Consider the following 27,538-nt stretch of genomic DNA (forward strand, 5'->3'; position numbering starts at 1 on the left):
TGCACTAGTTAATGTGATTGCACGCTGAATGTCCTAAATTATCCTCCAATACCTCAAGAATATGGTTCAATTATTGGATAAGACTTCTACAACAAATGCCCGAGAAACAGAATACATAAAGGAGAAGTTAGAGAGAAAATATCACTCACAGTACGTGTATATAATGTAGCTTATGGTGATGATTTCTTTATCTTTCAGCTTCCTAGCTACTTTAGTTCTTTAGTTCTGGCGGGGAGGGGTCAGGGGAGGCTAATAAAGCCCTACAACGGAGCTTCGCGACCCTCCATCCTCAGGTTGCCATGTTTAGACAATGCATGAACACTAGATGGCGCCCATAATCTTAAATATAGCAAAAGGCTGGTTGTTTTTCTTTATAGAGAAGTATGGCGACCTCGTTAGGAAAAGAGTCAAGTGTGGGACTCAAGCATTTCCTACTAGTGTTGTCCTGTGAAGTGCTTCTCATGTGAGGGTTTGGTGGTCAAATAAGTTTGGGAAAACACTACCTATGAAGAGACTCCCAATACACACTGGTAAACCAGATGTTTTTCACATATAATAGATATATTGATATATTTGCCTTTAGGTTGTGAATATTTTAAGTACAGGATATTTATCTTATTCTTTGAGATCTCAAGTCCTAGTACAAAATCTGTGACATAGTAAGTCATTAATAAAATAAATTATCTCTAAAGTTTGTATAGTCTGTGTAGAAGAATCATTCTGGAATGCAGGCATGGGCATTCTGCCCCTGATTAGAGGGTTAATTATCTCTTATTCAAGTCTCTTAAGACCAATTGAGGACAGGGACCTACGCCCAGCTCCTCTCTCTGGGGATTCTAGTTCTCTTTTCTGAACTTACTATATTACTGTTAGCATAAGTTATTTACAAAATAATCTTACACGATCTAGTAATAGAATTTGCATTTAAGTCTTGATTGCTATTTAGAGTTTTTGTTCTTGTGTTTTCCAGGAAGGTATAGCTTGTCCTTATATATCTAGTGTAAGCTGTAGATGCAAAATATCATATCCTCTATATTCCATTGTTAATAATTCTGTTCTTCTGCTGTCCTTCCATATTGTAATGTTTGAGTGTTTCGAGCCTGTTTATTCTTTTCTTTCAGTATTAACCATGAAATTCCAATACTGATCCTTGAAACTAGCCAATTTCTAGCTACAGTTTAAATAACTTCTTGCAAACTAAAAAAGAGAAACGTTCCCTCTTCCTCGTCAATTGCAAAAAGCAGATAATATTTTTATCATTGAACTGTCTTTGCAAATGTTATACATAAGAAAGGATAGGGTTTCTGAACATCAGAGACTATTATAATATTCTGTGGATTCTATGTTGTACACACTCTTGTGATACTGGGCAGTGAGTGTCAATTCCCACTCAGCTACGCCATCACCAAGGTAAACAACTGATACACTTATAACCACTCTGCACCCATATATAATCATTATTTTCATTTTCAGTACAGTATTCAATAAATCATATGAGATAGGCAACCCTTATAAAATATATTTTTTTAAGATTTTATTTATTTATTTGACAGAGAGACACAGCGAGAGCAGGAACACAAGCAGGGGGAGTGGGAGAGGAAGAAGCAGGCTTCCCGCTGAGCAGGGAGCCCGATGTGGGACTCGATCCCAGGACCCTGAGATCATGACCTGAGCCGAAGGCAGACGCTTAATGACTGAGCCACCCAGGTGCCCAACCCTTATAAAATATTATAAAGTAGGCTTTGTTTTAGGTGATTTTGCCCAAAAGTAGGCTAATTTAAGTGTTCTGAGCATGTTTACTAAATGCATTTTTGACTACAATATTTTCAGCTTACATGGGGCTTATCAGGATATAACCCCATTGTAAGTCCAGGAAGATATGTATCATTTAAGTGTAGACAAGTAGGCAGAGGGGAGTAGTCAAAGGGGTGACATTTAGCTCTTGGATGACAAAACAAGGTCCTACCATGGGACCTGACCCTATTTCTCCCATACTCAATCCATCCAGACATCTGCTAGCTAAGGAATAAGCAGAGGACTATTAAGTACTCTTAATAGCAGAGAACTACCGGAATGAATAAGGCAAGGCTGTCCATTCAGACCACTGGACACTTTGCTCAGGTCAATTGACTATATTACCCAGGTATCGTGTGTGTGAGGGAAAGGTGGGGATGGCATGATAGCTAACAAAGATAAGGTCACTTCAAAAATTCTAGTTATAAATCACAACTATAAAACAAAGACAAGTTTTTCTAAGTACACAATGAAAACCACAAAGTAAGTGCTTCATTGAGTTATGAGACATAAACTCAGCCATAAGAACTAGGCTCCTTAGATTATTTCCCATTATTTGCATGATTACCAAAATTTCAGTATGGTCATGAACACTCACAATGTTTTTAACTACCTGTCACAGAGTTTATACCAGAAAGAAAGCTTGACCTATTGGAAAGAAGCAGGCAATAAATATTTCAATAAAAGAAAGGAGACGAAAGGAGGGAAGACAGATGGAAGGGAGGACGGGGGAAGGGAAGGAAGGAGAGAAGAGAGAGGGCAGGTATGATGGGCATTAAAATTGAACATTTAGGGGGGCCTGGCTAGCTCAGTCAGTAGAGCATGTGGCTCTTGATCTCCGGGTTGTAAGTTTGAGCCCCATGCTGGATGTAGAGATTACTTAAACATAAAATCTTAAAAAAAAAAAAAAGCCCTGAATATTTAAATCCCAGCTCTTATTCTCTCTAGTTAGGTAAACACTGACTTAACCTCTCTGAACCATATTTTTTTCCTCTCAACATGGGGCATTAGCTTTCATGGTGATTGTGAGAATCAAAAATTACTTCTATAAAATGCTTGAATAGTAAGTGCTTAATAACTTGTTGCTGGTAATTCTTGCATTTAGGTAAATGGTGCTGCTGCTACCACTTATCAGTGGCATCCGACTGCGTATTTCATGTATTTTCTTATATAGTTATATGCAACAAACTATACGCTTATAAAGGTGCTGTTTTTAGAGTATAGTCACGGATTTGGAAAAAAAATCTGCATTAAAAATAAATAATACCTTAAAAAGCATGATTCTCAATGCTCTATTGGATGCATTATACATGTCGTAACGTCTACATGAAAACACTAGCACTTTTACCTGTATCTGAGGGAACTGAGTTACAAGCACCAAGCACTTCAACACCATTTAAACCACAACATGTACTGGAAGCCATAATGCTCTCCTCCATTTTTCCTTTTTAATTAAGGTGCTTCTGGAGTCAAAATTGAAAGTGACTTTTTCTCAAATGGTGTCAGATATGGAGGAATAAAGATTAAGAAGAAATACTCACGGAGAGGATCTGGTCTCCTCTCTGGAGCTCCCCACTCAGGTCTGCCGGTCCACCAGCCAGAATGAAGGATACAAAAATACCTTCTCCATCTTCCCCGCCTACGATGTTGAAGCCCAGGCCAGTGGAGCCTTTGTGCAGGACCACCTTGCGCGGCTCCCTGAAGAAACAAGTAGAAAACAGAGCTCACAGGGTGACCCATTCAAGATTTAGATCGCTTTTACTTTCATTGAGATATATGAAACCAGCAATTCACTACTGATAAAATGGCTTCCCAAAATATGACACAGTAGCACTCCAAGAAAAATGCTAATATTGGGGCAGTTATATAGTGCATTTCTCACTATAACAAATGCTAAAGTACCATGCAAAGTCATTCCTTAATTCCAAAATATTTTCTTAAACTGGCCTCACTTCCACTTTTCCTTTATTTAAAATATCTGTTCTTGTATTTTTTTAAATTGAGACATAATTGACATAGAACATTATTTAGCTTCAGGTGTACAATGTAAGGATTCAATAGGTGTATACATTGTGAAATGATCATCAGAATGAGTGTAGTTAACATCCTCCACCACACATAGTTACAATTTTTTTCTTGTGATGAGAACTTTTAAGATCGACTCTCAGCAACATTCAAATATACAATGCATTATTATGCACCATGTTGAATACCATGTCCCAAGGACTTACTTATTTTAAAACTAGAAGGTTGTATCTTTCAACCACCTTCACCCACTTCACTCTCCCCACTCGCTTGCTCTTCTACTGAGCACTGCAGTGGTGCTCAGTAGGATGGATGTGTCCAAAAAAAGGAAGAGAATTTGGGGGACAAGAGACGAGACTGAATAGGCCAGATAATGAAATATCTTACATGTTTGACTGTTAATTAAAATTTACTCCATAATAGTGAGACCCATTGGAAGATTTTGAGGCATTGAGAATATTTAAATCCATTTCAGGAGCATTAACAAATGGTCGTATGTAGGATTGCTGGAGAGGAGAGTGAAGATACGATGCGAGGTAGGAAGATCGGTTAGGATGTTGACTAAAATAATACAGATTTGAGGAAGTGAGAGTATGAACAAGGGTTGCAGCAGTGATAATGAAAACAAAGGGTGACATGAGAGAGGAAATCTGAAAGGAGAAACAGTGGGTCCAGAGACTGACTCAGGTAGTAGAGGAGCGAGGGATAAATATCTAAGTAACTGGCAAAAGGAAGGGGAGCTAGGATCCAGGACCACAAGGATGAGTATGATTTTGACATGCTCCATTCCGGATAATGGTGCATGATCCACATGGCATTCGGAAGCTGTTGGAGACAAAAGGTTAGGAATATGGATCCACAAGGAGGACTGCAAATGCAGATTTCAGGGTCATCAATAAAAAGATCAGAGATAAAATCTTGAGCCATTAGTTAATTGAGTTTGTGTAGAGGCTAGATAACTATAGAATATAGAATTTTAAGGTATCTTAGAAGTCATCTAGTTCTATTTTTCTTATAAGTAGTTTTAAAAAATGTATTCTGTAAGCCTTGGGTTTGACTAAGGCACCTTTCGTATCACCCACCCTCCTCTCAGAAGTATCCCAGTTTCAGTCATTAAAGTTTCTCTCATATTTTCTTGCACTTAATGATGTAAGAATGGCAAAGAGTGATCCAATATATTTTTATACTAATGACTGCACAGAGTCTATTATTCATTATCACATTCCCATGTACAAAGCTATGTGTTATATATCTATGTTTAGCCTAGTTTTGAGGAAGGCTGTAAAATGCACATATAGCTTGGACTAAAAATACTACAATGCAATGCATTAAGTCAGAGGCAACTTGACATAGAGTTCCTTTATTTTATTCTACAAATACTTCATAAGCACTACCATACCAGGAATTGTTCCAAGTACTTAGAAAGTTTATACACAAAACAAACATCCTTGCCCCATTTAACTAAATACCTGGATGCCCTGTGACCCAGTCAAGATGACATAATATAATTAACTATCACAAAGACTGAGCACCCTGTTTCCTTGCTGGCTGCCAGTTGGGGGCCTCTCTCAGGTTCTAGAGGCTATTCACATTCCTTGTTATGTGGCTACCTCTATGTTCAAGCTGGCAATGACACACTGAATTGGACTTTTCTCATTTGGAATTTCTGTGGCTTGCTCTTCCACAACTAGATAGATCTAACTTTTTGCTTTTCAGTGGTTTCTGTGATTAGGTTAGGCCTACCCAGATAATCTCCCTACCTTAAGATCAAGTGATTAGTAACCTTAAGTACATTTGCAAATTCTTTTTTCCATGTAAGGTAATTTAACTGTGGGAGTAACATCATGGGGTAGAAATCATGAGGCCATCTTAGAATTTTGCCTACCACAGGCAAAGAGACAACAGGGGACAAATCCTGAAGGGCCTTGTGTAAAAACACTGATTTTTACTCTGACAAAATGGGGAACCACTGAGAAGAAGATTATTTGATCTAATTTATGTTTTTAAACGGTTCCTTTGGTATAAAAAAGATCCAAGGGGCCAAGTTCGAAAAAGTGATATGAGTTATGCGTCTAGTTGCTATATGCAGGCAAAATAGTGGCTTGGCTGAGGATGGTATTAAAGGAAGTGGTAGGCAGTGGGTACATTTCCAGTAAGTCCTCTCTCTGTCCAGACTGAGTAATTTGTTTTTCTATCTGCACATTCAGTGATTCTTCCTTCTGTCTTATTTATTCTGTTCTTGAACCCACTCAATGAGTTTTTTACTTTGGTTTTTGTATTTTTCAGTTTTAACATTCCATTTGGTTCTTCTTTATATCCCTTTTTCCTTTGCTGACACTTTCATTTCTTTTCCCATTTATTTAAGTGTATGTGTAATCACTGAAGCATGATGAGTACTTTAAAATTCTTGTCAAATAATTCTAACACCTGTGTTATCTCAGTGTTGTTATCTGTTGGTTATCTTTTCTCATTCAAGTTGAGATCTTCCTGGTTCTTGGTATGAGAAGTGATTTTATTATATACTGGACATTTGGGTATTACAGTGTAAAATGCTATATCCTACTTAATTGTAGTTTTTTGTAGGTTGTAGATCAGTTTAGGTATAGCCTGCAGATCCAAATGAGGTGGATATTCAGCTCCCCACTTATCCCTGGTGACACCAGGGAGGAAAGTGGGGTACTAACTAGTATTCTACTCACTCTACCTCATTGCCACTTAGTACGGGTAGAAGCTTAGCTCCCTATAGGTCCACTGACACCAACGAGGGAGTGAAAATGGGGTGCTGACTAGCACTGCCTTGAACCATTTTGTTCTGACTCCTTGCCTCTAGGTAGGGCTAGAAGTTCAGCTGCCCCCTCCGCCCTGCTGACTACCCTAGGGGGAAAGTGGTCTGTCAACTAGCACTGCTTCCCTCTTCCTCCTTCTACCTCATTGCCACCGGCCAGCAGTAGCAGTTCAGCTCCTGGCTGGTCTCCACCAGTACCAGGAGTAGGGAAATGGAAAGCTAACTAGCATCACCTTATTCCAGCTTGTTGCTGCTCGGTGAAGGTGCAAGTTCAGCTCCCCACTGGAGAGCGGAGTGTCAGCTAGCATCATCTCATGCCACCTTGTTCTACCTCTTTACTGCTGGATAGGGGTGAAAGTTCAGCTCTTATTTGGCCCACTGACACCAGCCCAGTGGAGGAAGTCTAGGGCCATCTTAGAATTGCTCTCCAGGTTTCCTTTGGTGGGACCGGAAGTCTAGCTATCTGCCCAGTCCACTGGCACTGCAGTGAGGGGATAGTTTTTCCTTTGGTGTTTGGCTAGAGTTGGAACAGTATTATCAAAAGGTTGGGGAAATCAGAGGGGGGAGACGAACCACGAGAGACGACGGATTCTGAAAAACAAACTGAGGGTTCTAGAGGGGAGGGGGGTGGGAGGATGGGTTAGCCTGGTGATGGGTATTAAAGAGGGCATGTCCTGCATGGAGCACTGGGTGTTATGCCCAAACAATGAATCACGGAACACTACATCAAAAACTAATGATGTAATGTATGGTGATTAACATAACAATAAAAAATTAAAAAAAAAGTTTCCCCATTCTATTAGTCTGCCCTTTTGCCAATTCTTGGGTTACAGGTTGCAGGCTTTTCTTGAGGCTTTTTTAGTCTGTTCCTGTTGACAGAGATGCCAGGGTGTAGGTGTCTCCAGGGTTCCATCCAGGATACACAGGAAGTAGAAAGAAAATTCAGGGAACTCACCACAGTGTCATTCCTCTCTGAGCCAGTCTTATTTCCAGTTTGTATAGTCTTCCCATGATTATCATGTGTAAAGTTCTGTGTGTGTGTGTGTGTGTGTGTGTGTGTGTGTGTGTGTATTAATAAGAGGGAGGATTAGAGAGAAATGGGGATACTCTATTTTTGGCTGCAACCAGAAGTCCAGGTTCTGGATACATTTTGAAGGTAAGGGCCAACAGGATTTTGATGAAAAAGTTATTGTAGAAATACCCCTCTTCCTTCAGTCTAAAACACATACTCTTAGTAGGTCCAGTGACTTTCAAACTATACATAGTAAACACAGATGGAGGGAAGGGGCTATTACAATTCTAATGCTTATCTATGTGCTAGATGTGCTTGAAATTTTTTGATGCTTTCCATTTATTCCTCAAGACAATCCAATGATGGATTCACAGAGATGTCTGCAACTCTTTTGAAACTAAGCCAAAAAGGAAGACAGATTGATGACTGGATAGATGGATAGGAGTTTTATAGAGCATGCGTAGTAATACATTAAAAGTGCAATCTAGATGGCAAGCACATACATTTTCATTTTAAAAATCTTTAAATTTTTTATGTTTGGAAAATTTTTATAACAATATCCTGAGAAAAATAACCTAATGAACAAATTGTTATGAAAACTTTTTTGATTAGTGAAATGAGATTGCTTACCCAAGTTTTTACTGAGTTTAATAAGTAGCGAAGGCAGGATTAAGACACAGATTTTCTGACTCAAAATCCCAGAGTCTAGACTATGATATATTCCAGAGACTGCAAATCAGAAAGCTAAAGGCTTCATTTGATCTAGTGTTTACAATTTTTTGAATTTGTCCATGTTTAAAATTGGGAAAATTTGCATAAAATACAGATTTATGACTTTATATGAAAAATCAGACATTCTATGAACACTGGCTCTTAACCTTGTCTTATAGCGACAGTTGGCTTACTAGATGTGGCCCTCTCTAGATGGGGCATTCATTCTCCAGTTTGCCAGTCTCTCACCTCTCTCTCTCGAGGTTCTCGGACAAAAAATCTGTCCATTGCATCACATTTACACTTCTTGCAAAGCTAAGAGGAAAGTAAAATATTTTTTGTACTCATGGTTTTATCAAAAATGAAAAAAATGAAAGATCCATGGAGAGAACCTGGTATTTTAATAGTAAAATGGGAGAGAACATGATTCCTTGACAGTAAGGATTACTCTTACATGTTTAATATGCAAAGGGACTCTCTGCAGAAAAAAAATCAAGCTTTAAAAGATCATTATGAAACATCTCTACCCATTACCATCTGGGGGAATTTTGTTAGTGACCCCTGAACATAATACACGTAATTCTTGAGTGACAGTAGATTTTATTTATTTTACCTGGACAAGTCTTTTAAATAAAACTATTTGGCATTTTGTCAACTTATAAGTTTAAAATATCTTTTTTAAAATAGAATTTTTTATATCACAGTGAGTTAGGATGCTTATTTTTTGATGCTTATTTTAATAATGGGGAAAAATGACCCTAAGCACACTTTAAAGATTTTACTTATTTATTTGAGAGAGAGAGAGATAGTGAAAGAGTGCATGAGCAGGGAGGAGAAGAAGAAGCTTGTTCCCTGCGAGCAGGGAGCCTGATGTGGGGCTCAATCTCAGGACCCCGAGATCAAGACCTGAGCCAAAGGCAGATGCCCAACCAACTGAGCTACCAAGGCACCCCTCCCTAAGCACACTTTAATGATGTACTTTTTCTAATTTAAACTTTTTTCTTTTTAAAGTTTTATTTATTTATTTTAGTAATCTCTATATCCAATGTGAGGCTCAAACTCATGATCCTGAGATCAAGAGTCTTATGCTCTTCTGACTGAGCAAGCCAGTCACCCCTAATTTAAACTTCTTATACTAATAACCCAATACATTCAACTATAGATTTTAAAGTGTTTTCATGTCCTTTTTTTTCTGTTAGGGGATCAAAACCTTGTGAAGAATTACAAGTTGGAAGTTCTATTACACTGATGCTTACATAAGTCAACTTGTCTAAAGCTAGCTGAGATTTAGAGAGACAGGTTATGTTCACAAAGGTAGTAAACACCAGAACCAGTCTCTCTTTCTCTTTTTTATTAACTAGGCTCCACACCAGCATGGAGCCCAAAACAGGGCTTGAACTCACAACCCTGAGATCAAGCCCTGAGCTGAGATCAAGAGTCAGACACTCAACTGACTCTGCCACCCAGATGCCCCTCTCTCTTCTAAGATACTTTTTTAAGAGCAGTTTTACATTCACAGCAAAATGAGAAGGTACAGAAATTTTTCATATACCTCCTGCCCCCACACATGAATTGACTCCCTCACTATCAAAATCCCCTACCAGAGTAGTACATTTGTTACAATTGATAACCTACATGGACACATCATGCCCTTCAGTAGGTGAATAGATACTGTAGTACATGGGATTTTATTCAACACTGAAAATAAATAAGGTATCAAGCCATGAAAAGACATGGAGGAATCTTAAATGCCTATTACTAATGAAAGAAGGCAGTCTGGAAAGCCAGTCCCTCCTATGTAACATTCTGGAAAAGGGGTAACTATGGAGATGGTACAAAGATCAGTGTTGCCAGGGGTTGTGTGGAGAAGGGCATAAAAATGGGGAATACAGGGTATTTTAGGGTAGTGAAACTACTCCGTAGAATACTGTAAGGATGGATAGATGTCATTATACATCTGTCCAAACTCACAGAATGGGCAACATCAAGAGTGAACCCTAATGTAAACTACGGACACATAACTCTACCATGGCATTTATCACACTATATAGTGATTGCTCAATAGAATATGAGCTACAGGAACTTAAGCACCAGCACTACCTTAGCAGTAGCAAGATGCCTGATAAGTAGCAGGAACTCGGGAAATAGTTACTGGATGGATGAACGAATGAATAAATGAATGAACAAACTCCCACAGGGCTTTAGATCTCCCTTTACCCTCTATTTCATATTATAGTTATTTATGTAAATGTCTTTTTTTTTTTTTTTTTGCTAGATTTTAACCAGAGATGGCAAAATCTAAAGTCCACAGGGTTAGGAGAGGAAACACAAAAGAATGCAGCAGGCCGAGTAGAGACTGTAACAAATTGGGGAATACATTCCATCTAAAGGGCTATTTCTGTTTAACTCTGGACAATTGCTCCAAGCAGAAACACTGACTAGTATTGCCAGATTCTCTAATTTATAAACATAAGTGAAGAATCTAGATTTTGATGCAAATTTCTAGAATTTTGTGTTGATAATGATAAAAAAAATAGAAGTACGGTGCCGGTTAAATCAAACATGTTTCTGTTGTAGCTCCAGCTATGGGCTACCAATGGCATTTCGCACCATTCATAGTTTGATGGCACATTCAATGTCTGCTTCATGTTTTCTCCTCTATGATGCTCCGTATGGTACTTGGCTCATGGTAATTCTCTGTAACTTTAAGTTGATTTATATTCCATATTAAACTCCACCTCTGTCCTTCTCTTTTCAAGTTCTCTCATTCTGGGATATCTTTTTCTTTTATCTTGTTTCCGTTTTGTCTTATTTTTTTCCCTTTTATATTAGATGTGTTCAAAGATCACCTTCTTCATTTTGAGCCTCGGCTCTCATTTCTGCATGTTTACTGCCTGTGCCAGTGACTCTGGGTCTGTGAATATAATGCCCTACATTTCCATGAACTGTTTCATGTGTGAGGACATTGTGGCTTCCAGAGAGATTGTAATCTCTTGAAGATATGGTATCATGGTTTACATTTCTAGGCATCCCTAATACACCTAGACAAGTGCTCAATAAGTACCTGATGAATGAATAAATGAGAGCACACTAACAATATATAAGGAACTGCAATACTTTTCACACTGAAGTGATTTGGACTCTAATTTACTATGTCATTCACCATCCAGAACTCAGATGCCCTAGGCACCCATTAATAGTCATTATTATCCATCATTATAGATGGTCAGTGGAACAAAATCCTAACACTGATTCCTTATTCAGGATTGAGCTTGGGGATCATGATCTTCTGGAAGCTATCCCTGATGCTCTCTCGGCCTCCCCTAGCATTCTCTCCATGTATCTATCATAAACACTTCTTACACTGGGTTGGTTTGCTTGTCTACCTCTCCAGCTAGAGTTGGTCAATTTGAGAGCAGGGATCATGCCATTTGCTTTTTGTACCTAAACTATGCTACAGAGTAGGTGCTATCTACTAATTTCAGTTTTCATTTTAGATTTTAGGTGTGGAGTCTACAGAAGAGAAAATCTGCTGACTCATAGTATCAGTTGTTTTTTTTTTTTTTAACTGATATATCCACTTAAAAATATGTACTTAATTATCCATCCAACCTTTCAACAAACAAACATCTACAGAGTACCTACTTTGTGTCAGGCACTGTGAATACAAAGCTTAAGGAGCCTGGGGTGGGAGGAGCCACATGTTAACACACAGTTATAAAAGACCAGGAAGGGACAGGTACTAGGCCAGAAACATGTGCAGTAAGCTAAAGCATCCAAGAGAAAGAGCAACTGATCTTCTAAAAAGATTTTGGGGGCGCCTGAGTGGCTCAGTCATTAAGCGTCTGCTTTCGGCTCAGGTCGTGATCCCAGGGTCCTGGGATCGAGCCCTGCATTGGGCTCCCTGCTCAGCCGGGAGTCTGCTTCTCCCTCTCTCACTCCCCCTGCTTGTGTTCCCTCTCTTGCTCTCTCTCTCTCTGTCAAATAAATAAATAAAATCTTAAAAAAAAAATAAAAAGGTTTTGTCCTTTTATCAATACCTGGATCAAATATGCTACATTAATTTATGCAACTTTATTTTTCTTTTAATGTTATGTAAAAAGCCTTTATTATTATAAAACCTCTGAATGCTGAACAATTGGAAAGATTCCAGCCTGACTTTCTTCCAGCTGTGGCAGATCATCCGCAGCGTAATATTGTTCAGGTCCGTCTCAGAGGATGCTTGAAACCAGCTAGGATGTTTTCAGGAGAGGGGAGCAGGGTGCTATGGGCTATTTTTTTTCCTCCTTAAACCAGACAGTTTAAGGGGGTTTAGGATTCAAAAAAGGAAGTGACTACTTAAACCTGAAGGCTTTCTTGTGGCCATTAGTGGGATGTACCTTGAGCCCTGAACCTCTGATGTCTGTGAATCACCTTGGTTAACTCCCAAACATCTATGTTGAGAGGCTGGATGGTGTAGTGGGAAGTAAGCTATGAAAATGTTTCCAGTCATCCTTGGAAATTACAAATCTGACCATGCTACCTTCTTGCTCAAAAACCTTCCAGGGATCTATATGCCCTCAGGATAAAGTCTAAACTTCTAAACATGGCATTCCAAACCCTCCATCATTTGACCATCTATTTCTCCGATCCCTAACTTCAGTGTTAGTGAATGTTCCAGTCGTATACATTCCAGCCATACAAAGTTGCCAACCACAGCTCACCATACCAGATTGTTCCCTGTCTCATCATCTTTGTCTAAGCTGTTCTTTTGGCTAGAAAAATGTCTTCTTTTTGCTATCCTCAGCTAATAAACTTCTACTTGGCCTTCAGAACGGAAGCCACATGCTATCTCTTTCTCTCTGCTACCCTATCCACCCTCTCCTCTAGATACACTGACCACTTCTCATTTTTTTGGAACCACATTGTCCTTTCATTGACCATCCTACTGCTGTTACCCTTACTGTTCTAAAATTACCTTGTTTATCTGTCTATACTGTGCATCTGTATGGTTCTGAAGGATAAAGATATGGTTTACTAATTTTTGTGATTTGGGGAAATAGTAGAGGTGGAGCCTGTAAGAGACACACACACACAAAATATATTCCATGAATAAAGAAAGAATGAGCAAGACACTGGGAGAAATGATATTGAATTTTAGTACCACCTATCTAGGGATTTGTGGGAACCTAGACATACCCTCTGTGGAGCAGGTTCCTTACTAGGGTCATAACTTGGCAGAAAACAATGCTTGTCCTATGGAGAAGTGGTAAAATTCAGATAGGATAATGAGCTAAAAGCACTTAGGAGGCAGAAAAGTATTAGAGAAAAGTGCACATTGAGATTCTATTTCCAGCCATCTGTCAGATTAAAAGTCCTGAAAACCCCCTTCATTATAAAGAAGCTAAAAATTCTGAATAGAATACTTATAAAATACCTTTAAATGACTGGCTAAGCTGGCAAGTAGATAAGAGAAATCCTCAGAGGCCAAAATGGAGTGGGAATACAAGAGAAGGAAGCAAATACAAAGACCAGCAGCAGACTGAAGAGCTTGGACAGGTTTCCAAAGAGCTAGTGTTCCAGTGCTCAAAGTTGATGGTAGCATAGAGAATAGGACTGTGTGAACACCCAGAGGCGGGGGTTAGATCAGAGACCCCAGAACAAAATCAGGACCCTGGAAGGCTACATCCTAAACAAAAGGATAAAGCACAAAAGCATATCACCTCAAGGATGTCAAGGACACATAGCTGACCTGACCTTGGATCAAAGCAAGAAGAAAGGAACTAATCAAGGCATGTCTGAATGTGGAAGAAGTTATATTATAGCAACAGAATTCACTAAACCGATCTAACCTTAGCTCAAAGCAAGAAGAAAGAACCCAGAGAACTAATCAAAGCATGTCTGAATGTGGAAAAAGTCATATATGAATAGAATTCTTGAAACTGAATAAATTAGGAGGAGAAGAGAGAAAAAAAATCTTCCTGGGTGCTAGGGGAAAAGACTCGGCAATTTATCTCCAGCATTGTGCATTAGAGGCATTCTTCAGCTCCAGCTCCAGCTCCAGCTCACTGATATATATGAATATGCTGATTGGTTGGGGTAACCCACAAAATGGGTTCACGTGGCCATCCTAGCTCAATGACACTAATCATCAAGGTCATCTGGCTGGCTGATTTCCCTCTCTCAGAGTCCAGGCTCACCAAACCACATGCTCATTAAAATATGGTTTTCTATAGTGCTTTTCCTAAGGGGAGTAAATGGGCTAATTAGCACATTCTAGTATCTTGAGCAGATGTATTTCCTATTGTACATTAGTAACTTGAAATAACACCGTATAAGCTTGATCACCTCTGAATACAATGACAAAAACAGGTTCAGAGCCCATACAGACTGAAGGCCCAGATCCAGTAGCGTGATAATCCAATAAGGGACTGTTATTCTCTGAGATCATGCATAAAGAGATAGCTAGGATCCCTGTGGCCCTCTCTTCTTTATTTCTCTATAAATGTAACTATATTCATATAAGCAATATTAAGAAAAAGGAGAGTGACAGGAGATCAAAGAGACTTTTCAGCAGGATGGGAAGACGTGTATTAGTATATGCATGAAGAGGGGGCATAGCAAAGTGTGGCAGGGAGGTCAACCACAGAAGACTTTAAAGCTGCTGGTTGATTATGACTGATGTCTTCTATCTAAATGATCTAGCTTTTTAGACTAACACAATGTAGGCTTTACCTTCAAATAATTAACTTGGTCAATTATCAGTCAAGCAGATTATTGGACATCATATAGATACACAAAGATAAAGGGGTTTTGTTGAACTGCTACGGTGAGGACATGATGTGAAGATAATACACAAGAAATCTCACATTATAGGGGAGGCTCTATGCTTTAAACTTTATGGTATTAGACCGTAGCCTGACTTCAGCAAAATGGCCACCACAAAGATATTGAAAGTATATTAAATATACCATAGTTCATAGTTGGTGAGATAGAAGAACTCTATTAGATGGGGATAGTATGGCATTCTGTGATACTGGGAAAGACTATGGGCATTGGGCCTAGATAGATCTAGGTTTGAACAATAGTCCTATCAGTTAATAGTTACATAAACTTTTTGGAATTTTTTGATATCTTATTTTTTTTAGCTGTGAATTGTGAGTAATATCTACTTTATGGCATAGTGAGGATAAATTGACATAAGATATAAAGTACTAGGATCACATAGCAAATGCTCACTAAATGCTAACTCACTTCCTTTTCCTCTACCAGTTATGACCTTTGGAAAACAAATAGTCACACATAAAAATAATAAATCAACAAATGCAAGGCTACATATGTTAAGTACCAAATGAGTGCTATGGATAATGAGAAATCTCTGCATTAAAGAAAAAAGATGAAGTCATGGAGAAGATAGAATCTGAGCTAGACCTTGATGGATGGGTAGAAATTAGTGAGGTGGAAAGGAAAGCAGATGGCATTTCAGTAGATGGCATGAGCCCAGGGCCAGAGGGGAAAAAATGAAAGATGTGTTTGGAGAACAGGGAGTATCACAGCTTGCATGGAGAGCAGAGTCTGTGTCAAAGAAAATGAGAAGACTGGAGCAGGTTGGAAAGGAACATGAATGCCACGCTAAGGAATTCAGACTTTGCACTTGGATAATGTGAAAATATTGAATGTTTCTGCACTGAGGGGAGACTCCATAAATATAGTAACTAAAAGTGTTCATGTCATGTGGTGCTATCTCTACAACCTCCCAGGTTTGCCTGTAAGGGACTTAATTAAACATTCTAACGGTCTCTAAAGACATCCCTGCTACAAAGGGAGGGGCTTTAGTTGAGGCTGTGACCATGGCCTTGGGTTGAACTGCCTACCTCTAGTCTGTAGCCTTTGCAAAGCTCTCTGTAAGTGCTTCTCTCTGGAGAAAATCTTGTAATTAGTTACACATCTGAGATTGCATGTAACATTCTTGGTAAAAGGAATCAAACAGACAAATTAAATAATTTTCTTCTCACAAACATAAATCAACTATAGATTAGTATCAATCTAATCTTGATTAATTTGATTTTGAAATATTTGGAGTTTTTGCTTATTCATATAACACATGATAATCTAATAACCATGTTTCATTTCAATTTGCTTTTGTCTAAATTTCTCAGAAGGACAAATAAGGAAGTAATTAAATTTTGCTCTCACATATGTTCTCACTTTTTATAATCATATCTTCTAAGGATCATCTCATCTCCAAAGCAAAAGAAAACAGATTATCCCTCTTGATTTACTTCATAATATTTTGGCTGAAAACTTCCCCATTAAGTTATATATACTATCCATAATGACAGATATTTGTTTCTGCTTCCTGTTGCATTTTGAATTTTTTTTTTAAAGTAGGCTACATGCCCAGGGTGGACCCAACATAAGGCTTGAACTCATGACCCTGAAATCAAGACCTGAGCTGAGATCAAGAGTCCCATGCTTAACTGATTAAGCCACCCAGGCACCCTGCATTTTTACTTTATTTTTTTAAAAGACTTATTTATTAGAGAGAGAGAAAGAGAAAGAGAGAGAGCATGAGCAGGGGGACGGCAGAGGGAGAGAGCGAAGCAGACTCCTTGTTGACCATGGAGCCCAATGAGGGGCTCAATCCCATGACCAAGACTGTGACCCAAGCCGAAACTAAGAGTTGGGCACCCAACTAACTGAGCCATTCAGGTGCCCTCCCCTCAACATTTTGAATTTTTAAAGAGCAATTAATTATAAAAAGAATCATTTTAGCAATCTCATTAAATTAAAAAAAAACTATGACCACTGAACTGAGGTTTTTTTATAGTTACATCATTTGTCCTCAAGCTTTCATGACTGGTGGAATATTGTTTGAAAACATTATGAAATCCAGAGTATAGGCAAAACTAATTTGATAATAGGATTGGCAGGGGTGGAGGATCCTGAATATTCTTCCTAAAGGCAAAGCATATTTTATGAAAGATTTTTAAAATTATCTTTTGAGCTAGAGCTCTATGGTATTATGAAATTCCAATTAATAACTAAATGCTCAAACCCTCTTCAGTTAGTAGGATATGGGGAAAATGGTTTGGATTAATTAAAACAAAACTCTTCAAGTTTTATAGGTTTTCTCTCATTTCTAATTTGGATACATCCACATTATTGTAGCAAAGTTTTAGACTGAAACTTGTTTCCCAGTCCTGACTCCAACATTAATCCCTGGTTGTCCTTGAAAAACAGCCTTCCTGAATAACAGTTTCTTTTTCTTTTTCTTCCTTCCTTCCTTTCTTCCTTCCTTTCTTTCTTTCTTTCTTTCTTTCTTTCTTTCTTTCTTTCTTTCTTTCTTTCTTTCTTTCTTTCTTTCTTTCTTTCTTTCTTTCTTTCTTTCTTCCTTCCTTCCTTCCTTCCTTCCTTCCTTCCTTCCTTCCTTCCTTCCTTCCTTCCTTCCTTCCTTCCTTCCTTCTTCCTTCCTTCTTTCTTTCTTTCTTTTTCTTTCTTTCTTCCTTTCTTCCTTTCTTCCTTTCTTTCTTCTTTAGAGAGGGTGAGTGAGCATGTGAGTAGGGAGGGGCAGAAGGACAGGGAGAAGGAGAGAAAGAATCCCAAGCAGGCTCCACCCTCAGCTTGGAGCCCAACACGGGGCTCAATCTCATGACCCTGAGATCATGACCTCAGCTGAAATCAGGAGTAGGATGTTTAACCAATTGAGTCACCCAGGCACCCCAGAACAACAGTTCCTATATTCTATGAGCGAAGGAATGATGAAGATGGCAAATCAGAACTGCTATGATCCCTTCCAATTCTAGCGGTACATGTATTTGCTTAAAGAAAATCAGAAATGGGAGTTTCCCACTTCTAAAACCACAATTCCATTTGATTATTCAATGTATATTTAGTAGTCACCTCAAAGAGAGTAGAGAGGACAGAAACGGCTGTACTTTTAGGTCTTCTCCAACTTGACCTCTCTTCATCTTTTGACACTATAAGATTTTTACTCTAGGTCAGAACTGTCAATGGAATTCTCGATGATAAGGAAATTTCCTTGTTTGTGTTGTCCAATATTATAGCCTCTGGCCACATGTGTTTTTAGGCACTTGAAATGTGGCTGGTATGACAGAGAAACAATTTTTCACTTCATTTAATTCTAAGAAATTTATATTTAAATAGCTGCATGTGTCTAGTGGCTACTGTAGTAGACAGCACAGTTCTAGAATCTCATTTTCTAGTCAAAGATAACTAAGCTTTTTTTTTTTTTTAATCTCTTACCTCTCCATTACTCCCTAGTTTCCTTGAAGGGCTCCTCTTAACTACTTGCTGTTCAGAGATGGTATTTCCAAAAACTGTATCTTTGCCTGCCTTCTCTCACTCTTTCCCTCTAGCTCTTCCTTGCAGAGCAACTTTTCTTCCTTCAGGTCCAGTTTAAATGGTATGATCTGACCACTCCATCCACTCTTATTTTCTTTCCTAGCCTTCTGTATGTCTTCCTCATGATACTTATCATACAATGAAGTTATGTTGTTTGCTTGTTGCCTATCTCCCACTGGAATGTAATCACTACTAGAGCAACAACACCTTGTGTCTCTACCACCTAGCATTGTGCCTGGCATATATTAGAGCCTCAGTATTTGTTGAACAAATTAACAAATGGGTGGTCTTATCCTTCCCCTTCTTTATGATTAGTGAATCATTAGTGAATTCACTAATCCATATCTCCAGCCCAGACCACAGTTTCCTGTACTCCCAATTTATTTAACTAAGAATGAATTCATTATCTTCCCTAGAATTTTTCTTCTCTTTTATTCCTTATCTCAGTTAACATCGTCTGTCCCATTTTGCAATCAGAAACTTGCCTCCTTACTGCTCGTCTAGCACTTCTAGTTATCCAATAAGTGCCTCTCAAACCATCCTTGCATTGTTGCTTTGATTCAGGTCTCTGGATTCTCACACCCAGCCCAGCCAGGGATTCCCAACCAGGCTCCACCTAGTAGTTTCTTACCCATGCCCTTTCTCCTTCAGACTGTTCTCAGGGAAATTAATATATATTTATATATATTAATAATATATATAATTGTAATACACAATATATAATATAATTATAACAATATAATTATTATATATTGATATATAAAATAATACATATTAATTAATATTATATATATAATAATTTCACCCTCCTTCTTCAAAGCTCCCCTTGCTTCTCTACTACCTGAAGGATAAAATCTTCCTTAGGTTCTTTTGCATGACACGTGAGGCCTTCATGATTTGGGCTCCATGGACACTTTCAACCTCAGTTCAACATGTTCCTTATAGCCCCTGCTATCCTCTCACACAGAACTTCCTGTGTGCTTCTGATGGCTGGGACCTTTTGTGCCTTTCATGTGTTCTTCCTTTGTTTGCAATGTTCATCCCTAACTGAATGGCTTATCCTTCAACAACTCTCTCAGGCACATTTAGCCATCACTTGGGGGATGTTCCAAGAGCATTTTGTTTGGGGGGCATTATAGTATTCATAATTAAAAAGAATGTATGTCCGACTCCTTCACAAAGTGGGAATTCTTTTTTTTTTTAAAGATTTTATTTTTTATTTGACAGAGAGAGACACAGTGAGAGAGGGAACACAAGCAGGGGGAGTAGGTGAGGGAGAAGCAGGCTTCCCATGGAGCAGGGAGCCTGATACAGGGCTTGATCCCAGGACCCTGGGATCATGACCTGAGCCGAAGGCAGACGCTTAACGACTGAGCCATCCAGGCACCCTGTCAAAGTGGGAATTCTTTAAGCACAGGAAATATACTTTATTTAACCTAAAGAATGATTTATTCCTCTGGAGTGATTAAAAGCCTGTCCTTGGCTTCAGACACTCTTAATTTTTAAAAAAGATTTTATTTATTTATTTGACAGAGAGAGAGAGAAAGAGCATGCATGAGCACAAGCAGGGCGAGTGGCAGGCAGAGGGAGAGGGAGAGGGAGAAGCAGACTCCCCACTGAGCAGGAAGCCCAGTACAGGGCTCTATCCCAGGACCCTGGGATCATGACCTGAGTCGAAGGCAGACGTTTAACTGACTGAGACACTTAGGCACCCAGACACACACTTAAAATCGAAACGTGGATCTCTGTTTATTAGTTTATAAGACCTATCAATTTACTTCATCTTGGTGAGCCTTAGTTTTTGCATCCTTAACGTTAGAATATACAAAACTAAACAAAAATATACAAAACTATATAAAAATAATAATTAATAAGAGGTATATAAAAGGTCCTATGAGGGTCTGGAGATATATGGTTTCTGGATGGGATCTAGGGACTGTCTGATGAAGGAGATAACATTTAAGTTACACATGAAAATATGGCCAGAATTACATTGCTTAGCATGATAGGTGCCATGCAAGGGCAGACACAGGTTTAATGTGGTCTTAAGGCTTTACAATTTGGGGGCCCATGTTGAAAAAAAGAATGTAATATTCCATGTATAAATTATACTTCTTAAGTTTCTTAGTCACCTAAAGTGCTAGTGTCTGATATCTAAAAAGTGCTTAATAAATATGAATTCCCTTTTCCCTGGCATTTGTGTCCCCAGTACCCAGTAGAGTGGAGTGCCTGGCATGAGGTACAGGGTTTGAAGTGGCCCATGAAATTGAGGAACCCTAGAGTTTCAAGGTAAATCCATTCCTGGTGTTGTGCTTGGTGCTGGGAATATAATTATGAACACAATTCAGTTCCTGACTTCATGGAGCTCTCCTTTTAGTGGGACAGGGAAGTATATAAAAACAACTAATTATTATATCATTCATTCAACTGCAAACAACTGGGGTAAGTTTTATAACAGACAGAGAGCCCTGATTTGACATAGAGATGGGGGAGTAGGAGCCATAAGGAAAAGTATAGTTGAAGGAAGTGAGGTAATATGTAGTGTTTGGAGAAAAGCAAGTATTTTTGCTTGACTGGGACATAGGGTTCTAGCAGGGCTGAAGTGGTGGCAGAGTCCAGATCAGGAAGATGCTCTTGGATAGGGTAAACAGAGACTCAATTCTCAGTTTGTAGGAGAATAGAGTATTTGCACTTCCCTTCATTTATTTAATGAAAATATACCCAGCAGCCAGTGGGCCGGACACTAGCTGGACCTTGCATCCACAAAACTACCAAAGATACAATCTCTGTCCTTGAGAAGTTTACACTCTGTGTTATGGGTTGAATTGTGTCCCCTTCCCCCAAAAGATGTTAAAATCTTGTTAGTACCTCAGAATGTGGTATTATTTGGAAATAGAGTGGTTGCAGAGATATTAGTTAAGATGAGGTCATACTGGAGTAGGGTTGGCCATTTCCCCAGGCTGACTGGTCTTGTGGTAAAAAGAGACACACAGGGAGAATACTAGGTAAAGATGGAAACAGAGATAGGAGTTATGTGTGAGCTGTAAACCAAGGAACAGCCAACATTGCTAGCAAACCGCCAGAAGCTAGGAAAGAGGTAAGGAAGGATTCCCCTATAGGTTCTAGAGGAAGCATAGCTCTGTCAAGACTGTAATTTCAGACTTTCAGCCTCTGAAACTGAAAGACAATAAACTTCTGTTGTTTTAATCCACTCAGTTTGTCCTAATTTGTCATGACAGCTCTACGAACCTAATACACTCTGCTAGGAACTCCGTGAATCAAAACCCAGACTGATATGAGCACAACCTGTTGAGGGAGACAAGAGGATCAGTGAGGATGACCCAACCCTCACGACTGCTGTCACTTTAGAAAATGGATTTGGAGTAAAAGGCTAGTACTATTAGGAAAGAGTAGCTATCAGCAGGTGCCTGCAGTGACCTGGGTATTCAAATGACAAGGCTTCCCAAAAACCTCAACACAATTTCAAGAGTTTCCCCATACTTAAGATATCTATATAAGAATTACTATAGAAAAAACAGGCAAAACCACTAATGTGAGCATCATTAAATACTAATGAAATTCATTTTCACAAATAATATGTAAGGAAATACAAACACCTCACTAACCATTGGCTGTAGCTGGACCCTTAAAAATTCTTCTCTTGGGGCACCTGGGTGGCTCAGTTGGTTAAGCGTCTGCCTTCGGCTCAGGTCATGGTCCTAGGTCCTGGGATCCAGCCCTGCACTGGGCTCCCTGCTCAGCGGGGAGTCTGCTTCTCCCTCTCCCTCTGCTGCTCCCCCGGCTTGTGCTCTCTCTCTCAAATAAATAAAAGCTTAAAGAAAATTTCTCTTAAAAGAAACATTCAGCTGTTCTCTTCTCTGTGCCTATTGCAAATGTTGGCTTGTACAAATGTCCCTGTAGCTTTTCCCTGCTTCAAGTTCTGTTTTATGCTAATTCCAGGGAAAGTTTTATATAACAATGTGTTGAGCCCTGATGGATGTTCTGATTCTATTTATTTATTTATTTATTTATTTATTTATTTATTTATTTATCACTCTTTTTTCCTCATCAGGAAAAGAAGTGGAAGATCATTGCTTCTACATCCTGGCTTTTCAAACTGAGAAATTTCATTTCTTTTACCAACCTACTTCTTCCTAGACACCTGCACTTAGAAGTAGAGATTGGTTCAAAACCTTCTTAGTATGACATTCTTAAAGTCATTCATTAACTAGTTCCTTTAGCCATGGTGAAATCTGAAAGCCAAATGTGGACACTTACATTAACACAAACTGATTTTAAAAGAATCTTCAACATTTCCTTCCTTGAAAAACATTTGTAGCCTCACCTCTTGGCACACTCTCAAAAATACTCTAAATTTCAATCATATCATAACTCTTTGGTTTTCTTTGAATTGCTAGTTTTTACTCAAACATCTGACTCCTTCCCTCTTTTCATCTTTGTATCTACAGTTCTCTGCCCGTAGCTTTCTGGCTCCTTCCTTTTGTATGTTTAGGGAGGTCCATCTCTTTCTTCATGACTTTAAACCTCTGTTTTCCTCAGCTCTAACACTAGCTCCTATAGAATTGCACTGCACTGGACTCGTATATGGACTGTTCTAATCATCTTATTTTACAGTTATCTGTTAAGAGTCCACTATGTTTCAGGGGAGCTCTACTGGGGTTAGGATCATAACCATAAAGTGGACAGTTTCTGCCTCCCAGGAGTTTCCACTATAGTGGTAGATTAGAAGAATAAAGTGGCAATTATTAAGTCAGTAAGAAAAGTTGTAATCTTCTACAATGATAATAATTTATTGTATGCTTGCTTTTTCCACTTGGCTGAGATTCCGGAGGGTCAATATTCACTTTGTGAGTTAGTGTCTGACATCTAGAAAGTGTCTAATAAATATGAACTCCCTTTCATATGTTCTCATGTCCCCAGTACCTGGTAAAGTACCTGGCACAAAGAACTCAATAAATGAGTGTGGAATGAAAACCTAGCAGGCACCTATATTTCAGGGCAAGTAAGGTGATCTTAAGAAGCTGGTTTTGATTAAAAAAACAAACAAACAACCAAACAAACCCAAAACAAAGCTGTAACACTGGGAACTAAAAACAAAGGGAGAGTAGCAAAGGGATGGGAGAACTTGGTCTAGGAGTGGAGATGGCCACCAAAAACACGTCGTGCATCGATCTGCAGAGTGTAAGTTCTATTCTCCAAAAGGCCAGTCTGCAGCTTGGGCCATGACTGATGGTGATATGAAAGAAATTCTGTCAGACAAGAAATGGCTTCATGAGTATGTCACAGGGTCAGCACCATACAGGACAAGATGCTTCTAATATTTCATATCTCTTCCCACAATTTCTCCCAAAAATCACTTCTATCTCCCAGTAATCATTCCCTCTCCAGGCAAAAGAAGCCCTATAAAAACAAACAAAACAACAATGACAACAACAAAAAACTCTGAGTGAATCTGTCTCCTTCATCCTGGAATGTCTGCATCAACAGTAGGGTATTAGAGTTGCCTCACTCACAAGCCCTACATATGATCCACACGGTACCGCAATCACAGCTCAATTTGACCTGGGTGTCTTGGTGTTTGGTTGTGTTATGTAAGCCACAATCCTTACATCTTAGCACTAATGTCACACATTTCTAGAAAGCTTAATGTAACTTATTTAAGTCTCAGATGAAGGATAAGTACTGAGAAGGCATGAAGTGAGGAAAGAATAACCAGAGGAAGACTCTCGTTCATCCTTATTGTCCTCCGGAAAGAGAGGAACAGCCTAAATTCTTGGAAAATTTCCTGCCTCTCTTGGGATTCAGATAATTTCCCCATATGGAAATTTCCCCAAAATTTCCCCATAATTCCCCCATATGGTAATATCTTAGATAATTGGCAACTTTATTTCTCATATTAACTTTTTTCCCTCAAATTGAGGATGTACCCCAAATAAATTAAAACTTGGAGAATATTGCAAGGCCACTCTCCACAAACACAGAAGGCTCAACTTTTGACAGCCATGGTTCTTTCCTGCCAAAGGTGAGAGGTGTTGATAAACGGCTTAGTTAGTTAATTAGATAGACAGACAGACAGGTAGTGACTTGGCACTCCTATAGCTTTGTAAACATTCAACCCACTTAAATATGCCAAGAGTTACACAAAAAATTTGGTAAGAGGGAGTGAAACAACGACCATCAGCCTTGGTGTTCTTCATATCTGAACAGCACAATTTAACACAAATTTATATTTTGGTTAGTGAGATAAGCTTTAATTTTAATTATAATCACCGACATTTATTAAGAGCTAAGACTATTTAATCCTTATGGTGTCCCTGTAGGTCAAGTATTAGTTTCCTCATTTGAAGATAACAAAACTGAGGTTTGTAAAGTTAAGTTTCTTATCTAAATATCGACCAGCTAAAAGTGGTGGTGGCAGCATTCATATGTTTGATTGTCTATAAAAGCCTTCGCGGCTTCTGCTTTCATACACAACTACGTAGAGTGAAAAAGAATAATGATCAGTTGGCTTATCCCTTCTAGTAAAATAAGGATTGGAAGTGGAGAAAAATCAGTCACTCAGGGAGAGTGAATTCCCTATTCCTCAGATCACAGGAGAAGGAAATTTAACAAATCATCATTTGTTAAACATAGTCTCTGTTTGGAGACTGCTTCCTAATTATGTAATAGGATGGGACCTAGAAGCAACCTTGGGAGTTTTGAGCCTAGTAGAGGAGAGAAACTTCTACATAAAACAAGGAGAAAACTCCAAGCATTAAGTCGTCTGGCAGAGATTTGGTCTGTTACAGGGGCGATCAAGAAGGGATCCTGGGGATATGTCTTAGTTGCCTATAAACCCCCTGAATGTAATGGAAACCACTGGAGACTCAGGTGCATGGAAAGAGCAGCTGTGTGTGCAGTTATGTGAACCAATACACATGCACATCAGCTCTGGACTTAGTCTGTCATGTGCAAAATAAGGAGGTGGGATGAGGTGACATTTTACCCGAAAATATTCCTTTCTCATCTGCTAAACTTTCTGAAAGCCTGCCATTAAGAACTGCTTTTCTTTGGATCTAGAAGGGTGTTAGGACTTACGGTGTCTCTTTCTGAATAGGGCCTGCTCTCTCCTCTTCCTTTGTTTTTCTACCCTGTGCTATGCTGTCTTCCACACCGCTGACTCTATCTCCCTGAGGGCACAAGAGAGGTACACAGGAAACGTTTGTTAAAGGAACAATGAATGGAGACTCTTTCAATTGATTCCCGGTGTGAGGGAAGAGGTTCTAGCCCATCAGAAAGAAATGGGGCAGATGGGATATAGGGAGAGAGAAAAGAGAAAATTACCTCCTACTCAGTACCTAGTTCTTGATAAGAACTGTGCTAAGATGTTTACATATTTAAAAAAATAAATTCTCAAAACAATCTCATGAAGTAGTTATTGATTTTTACTTTACAAGTTAAAGAAACAGGCTCAACAAGTTCAGGAACATCTCAAGGTGATGAAACTAGTAAGAGTCAGTATTTACATAAAAGTAGAGATAAATCAAAAGGCCATGTTCTTTAAATTACACCAGGCTGCTATACCAAGGAGAGGAAATGGAGGACATGCAAGCATTTCAGGGTACAATGTTTACACATTTAAATATCATGCAACATTGATACTGAAATGCGATTTCCCATAAATATGCATAATAATGCTTGACCACAGGAGAATTCTCCATTTGCAGAATGATTAGGCTGTGAAAAGCATGGCTCCCTTCTACACTTCTGTGTAGTTTTTATAGACCTGTGCTTAAAATAAATTCCCAACTCTTGACACCAGCCCACGTGAGCATGGAACTTCCTCAATTTGAAGACAGTAACCTTTTCCCTTGGGTTTGGTAGTCCCTTGATAAAAATTACTGAAACCACATCCAAACAAGGGTTCCTCATTTCCCCAAATCAGCTGCTTGTTCTTTTGTTCTGAAACCACAAAGATACAAGCTCAGCAAATTATTCCAATTTTCAATGTTGTGTTAGCCCCACTAGACTCTGTGCTCCTCAAGAGCAGGAATTGGGCTGTTTCCTTCTTCATTATCTTAAATGCCTAACTACAGTGCCTGGTACATACTGGGCATTCAGGAAATAAAAGGTGACTCAATCAAATCAATGACTGATTGAATGAATGGATGGGTGGTGTTTGTCTCCTGCATAACTGTCCCTGAGTAGTCTGACTTTCCATGCAACCAGCAAGAGCCTTTACCAACCGTGAGCCATCAATCAATAAATGTTGCTGACCGACATCTTAAAAGCATACTTCAGGAGAGTAAACATTTACAGGACTGGAAATCAGCAGAGAGATTAAATAAAGGAGAAAGACCACTGGCTGCTTTCCTGGTAATAGAGGGGCATCTGGCCTGTGGCATAGGATATGGATGTGCTCTTTCTTTAAACTCTTTATAATTGGACAGGAAGAGGAAGTAAACAAAAATCCTAATGAAATTTGAGGGTCTCTGAGGGATTAGCAATATATGGAGAGAAAAACACCAGATTCAGTTGGACCTATAAAGATGGATGTCTCAAGATGAGTAATCTAATGAAGGCTGATAAATGATACTCAAAGCAATCTTTTTCAATCCCTGTTTTCCACAGCCCTGCCACCTCCCAGATCACAGCCAGGCAAGGTAAAAAAATATAATGAAAATCATTCTTTACAACGGGTTCAATTCAAGGTCAAATGCAATGTCCAGTAAATATTCATCGGATGAGACTGAGGCTGTTCCTACTCATGTGATGGATGAGCAAACAGAAAACCTCTCTGACCATAACTTCTGTCTAGACTCATTTTTGTGAATAATAAAGACAGGACAATGAAGGGCCTCCTCTGT

At 38.9% G+C, this 27,538-nt stretch overlaps 1 protein-coding gene across 22 annotated transcripts in view; it reads right to left on the minus strand.

Annotated features, from left to right (window-relative positions):
- The window catches only part of DLG2 (discs large MAGUK scaffold protein 2), a 2,181,535-nt gene that overhangs the window by 349,412 nt on the left and 1,804,585 nt on the right, over window positions 1–27,538 (minus strand). For all 22 annotated transcript variants that reach the window (XR_012374525.1, XM_073879808.1, XM_073879828.1 and 19 more), the window contains one exon: window positions 3,336–3,492. Coding sequence is in view for 21 of the 22 variants with exons in the window: in XM_073879808.1 (XP_073735909.1) it covers window positions 3,336–3,492 (157 nt within the window). In the remaining variant the exon portion in view is untranslated. The remainder of the gene's footprint in view (window positions 1–3,335; window positions 3,493–27,538) is intronic.

Source organism: Callorhinus ursinus, unplaced genomic scaffold, assembly GCF_003265705.2.
Source record: "Callorhinus ursinus isolate GAN/ISIS: 27379988/994484 unplaced genomic scaffold, GSC_fseal_2.0 scaffold35, whole genome shotgun sequence".
Classification (NCBI taxonomy): domain Eukaryota; kingdom Metazoa; phylum Chordata; class Mammalia; order Carnivora; family Otariidae; genus Callorhinus; species Callorhinus ursinus.